The sequence below is a fragment of the Myotis brandtii genome, unplaced genomic scaffold (genome assembly GCF_000412655.1).
Source record: "Myotis brandtii unplaced genomic scaffold, ASM41265v1 scaffold46, whole genome shotgun sequence".
NCBI classification, from domain to species: Eukaryota; Metazoa; Chordata; class Mammalia; order Chiroptera; family Vespertilionidae; genus Myotis; species Myotis brandtii.
The window spans coordinates 5,894,733-5,898,661 of record NW_005367587.1 but is presented as its reverse complement, the minus strand read 5'-3'; the positions used below and the strand labels follow the sequence as shown (position 1 = coordinate 5,898,661).

Below are 3,929 nucleotides of genomic sequence, written 5' to 3'. Positions count from 1 at the left end.
CTCGGTGCTGGAGCTGCGCGCGCTGCAGACCCTCAGCCTGGGGGGCAACCAGCTGCAGACCATCCCGGCCGAGATCGAGAACTTGCGGAGGTGAGCGGGTCCCCGCCGACGGGAGGGGCCGCCGGGCGCGGGGCCTGGTCTGCGCCCGGTTTAGTTGTCCCGTAACCGCCTCGTTCCCTTTCCAGAGGTTCTCAACCTGTGGGTCGCGACCCCTTTGGGGGTCAAACGACCCTTTCACAGGGGTCGCCTAAGACCATCGGAAAACACATGTATAATTACATATTGTTTTTGTGATTAATCACTATGCTTTAATTATGTTCAATTTGTAACAATGAAATTAGGGGTCACCACAACATGAGGAACTGTATTAAAGGGTCGCGGCATTAGGAAGGTTGAGAACCGCTGCAACTCGTGGGCGGTGAGCACGGCCCCGCCAGCTCAGCGGATCTAGGAGGCGGCGTGGGGCCGCGTTTGGTGTGTGATATTTCCCCGAAGCAGATTTTCGAGGCCGTTTTTCTGTCTCTCTTGGCGTGATTCAGACGGATAGCTACTCAAACAAATGCTAATGTTGTCACTTTCTTGCTTTGTAATAGTCCTTGGCGGTTTTCCCCGCCTATAGACCAGCGGTTTTCAATCTTGTTCATCGCATGGCACGCATAAATTGATGACCAAAATTCTGCGGGACACCGAAAAATGTATTGTGGTGTTTTTTTCTGATCTGATAAGAAAAAACAATTTTTGATTCATTCACACCAGGCGGTTATTGTTGTGTTGGCTGTTACTTTGTTTGACAATCCGGGAAGAGAGGTCAGTGCCCCTGACTAAATAGTCAGGTATTGCATGTTTTTAAAATTCTGGCGGCACATCGGTTGAAAGTCGCTGCTATAGATCAAAGTTTGTGCCTTTTAGCCAGACATACACTGTACTCTGATCCTAACCTTGCTTTCTAGGACATTTACCGCTCCCTGGTCTCTAGTAACAGCAACGCCCAGGTCCCCTATGGCAGGGGGTGGAGGGTGGGGGGGCCGTGTTTTCAGGTCCCTAGTGGATACTGGAAACCTCAGATAGTACCTGGCCCTATTTATACCATGTATTTTTCAATATGCACCTACCTGTGATAAAGTTTAATTTGTAAGTTAGGCACAGTAAGAGATAAACAACATAATAAAAGGAACAACTATAACTACATACTTGAAATAAACATGAATGTAGTCTTTGCTCACGTCTTCCACCCACAGATTTAATGCCTTTTTCCTATTAATTAAGCACTTACAGGCACGGTGGTCATAACTTACACGTTTTGAGATGGGACAGAAAAACTAGCTCAGATTTCTGTTTTCTTCACAATTCCACAGATAGAAGAATCATCCCTACCTTAGTTTTTTAGCAAACTCAGCATACGATTTTTTTTTCTTTCCTCTAAGTAGAGAACTTTCACCTTTTTACTTGCAGGAAGTACTTTAAAGCTTTTCTTTGACATACCAGAATTGCCAGCATCACTACTCTTGCTCTTTGGAGCTATTACTAAGTAAAGTAAATGTGACTTGACAGTTGATCCGATTAACTGAGATGGCTAAGTGACTAATGAGTGGGTAGTGTATGCAGCGTGTATATGCTGGACAAAGGGATGATTCACAACCCAGGCGGGTAGAACAGGTTGTTACTAGATTTCATCACACTAGACAGAACAGTGCATAATTTAAAACTTATGAAGTGTTTACTTCTGGAATTTTCCATTGAATAATTTTGGGCCACACTTGACCACGGGTAACTGACACTGGGGAAACAAAACTGCAAATAAAAGGGAACTACTGTACTACTTGTGAAATTCAATGAGCCATGCATTTTACCTGCACCGATGGGCATATACTAAATATGCATAGAATGAATGCAGTAACTCTCTACATGGCCTTTTCCTTTTGCCTAAAATGTTGCCTGTACCTGGTAAATTTCTATTCATCCTTCAGAACCCACCACGAGAGTGATATCTTTGTTTTCTTAACTGCTTCATGAACCACAACTAATTTATGATCTATACTGTACTTCCTCTGTACCTCACTCATCCCACCATTGCATTTATCCTATTGATTATAATTCCTTGTATACAGGTCTGCCTTATTATTCAGCTAATGTATGTTGAATTAAATGCAAGGAAGAAGTAGAGACACAGGTAGGAAAAGTCCCTTAACTGTGCTGTGTAGGAGAGTAAGAAAATAGTGCAAGAACCAGTGGATTATCCAAAGTGAAAAAAAGTGTCTTTCATCTGAAAATATTTCACAGCTTTTATTTGAATTTTCTATAACAGAATGTTAAAGATGGGAGGGACCATAGAGCTAATTGTAGTGAAAAGAACATTGGCCTGAGAATAAGGTCTCTTGATGTCCCAGCCTTAGGCAAGTCACTTAATATATCCTCACTACAGCCTCCTAACCTGTAAAATGAGGCATTTGGACAAGATATGTCTTCATTTACTCATCATGGATATTTATTTAGTACCTACCATGTGTCAGGTGCTGGGGATACTGTGGTGAACATGATCCTGCCCTCCTGATCATGGAGTGTCTCCTGGAGCTAACACTACAAGAGACATTAAACCTCATTATTTAATTACAGTTGTAAGTTCTATGAAGACATACAGAGTGCCTTGAAATGAAATAACAGAGGGGCCTGCCTGACGTAGTTTGGTTCTTCAGCAAGTAACATTTGAACTGAATTTTTGAAGGAGTATGAATTAACTAGGAGAGGGTGGGGAGGGATCAGTCCAAGTTGAAGGAGCAGCACAGGTGAAAGCCCAGAGGCAAGAAGGACTGAAGATCAACATTTTGAAAGGAGGACATTGTATTAGAGCATAGTGAGAAAGTGGCCAAGAGGGAAGGTGGCAAATCCATTTGAGCCAGACCTCAGGCCATGTCATATATTGAAGTTTCTATTTTATTCTAAGTACACTGAGTTTTAAGCACATCTCTCTTGTTGCTGTGTAAGAATGGAGTGGGAGAGGGTGGAGAGATAAGAGATTTTGAGGGCTGGTTGGAAGGAGGATATTCTAGTAGAATTAGAGATGATAGTAGATTATACCAGAGTTATGCCATGAGAGATAAAAAGAAATAGAAGGGTTTAAGAGAAATTCAGATAAAAATTGACAGACCTTGGTTCCTTCTAATATTTGTGTTACATAATTTCAACCTCATTTAAGTTTTCTTAAAATACTAAGAAAAAACAAGAGCAAGTATTATTTCCATCACACAAGGAAAAGGGTAAGTAAAAATCCTATTTATTTGCTTGCTTACAATGCTGTGGGCCCTGTTATAAGTGTTTTAAATATGATTTTTAATTCTCACAATGACTCTGTGAGATGAGAAGAGGAAACAGAAGCTCTGAGATGTTAAGTCAATATTACAAAGCCAGTGAGTGGTGGAATTGGATTTGACCTCTGTGATCTCTCACTCCAAACCCATGAATATTCCACAGTCACAGAGTAGGGCTAGAACCTAGTTCTTTGATTTCTCATCTGTTGGATGTTAGGAAGATATCTATCCTTTTTAACAGCAATTTAAAAAGTATTGCAGAGTATATAATCCATGTGAAGGTCTCCTTTATCCCCAGCCTTCATTTCAGGAAAGAGTAACAGATATGGACAATTAGCTTAATTGGTATAATTAACCTCTTCAGATTTGTAGGGTGTCTTCATGTATGTTTTCTGTGCTTTGTTAATCTTTTATCCTAGTGACAAACTCTTTTGAAGAAATGGTTTCTGAAAGGTCAGTTTTGAAGTATCCTATCTAATAAAAGAGAAACATGGTAATTAGCCGTACATCCGCTACCCTTCCCATTGGCTAATCAGTGAGATATGCAAATTAACTGCCAGCCAAGATGGTGGCTGGCAGCCATGCACTGAAGCGAACAGGGAGGCTTGCTTGCTCCAGTGATGG

General features: G+C 41.4%; 1 protein-coding gene across 1 annotated transcript in view; it reads left to right on the top strand.

Moving 5' to 3' along the window:
• Nucleotide 1: 1 nt before the first annotated feature.
• LRRC58 (leucine rich repeat containing 58) overlaps nucleotides 2-3,929 on the top strand; it is a gene marked incomplete at its 5' end in the record, with an annotated part of 21,101 nt that continues 17,173 nt past the window's right edge. Inside the window, one exon of the mRNA XM_014546946.1 lies at nucleotides 2-90. Within this exon, the coding sequence (XP_014402432.1) occupies nucleotides 2-90 (89 nt within the window). The remainder of the gene's footprint in view (nucleotides 91-3,929) is intronic.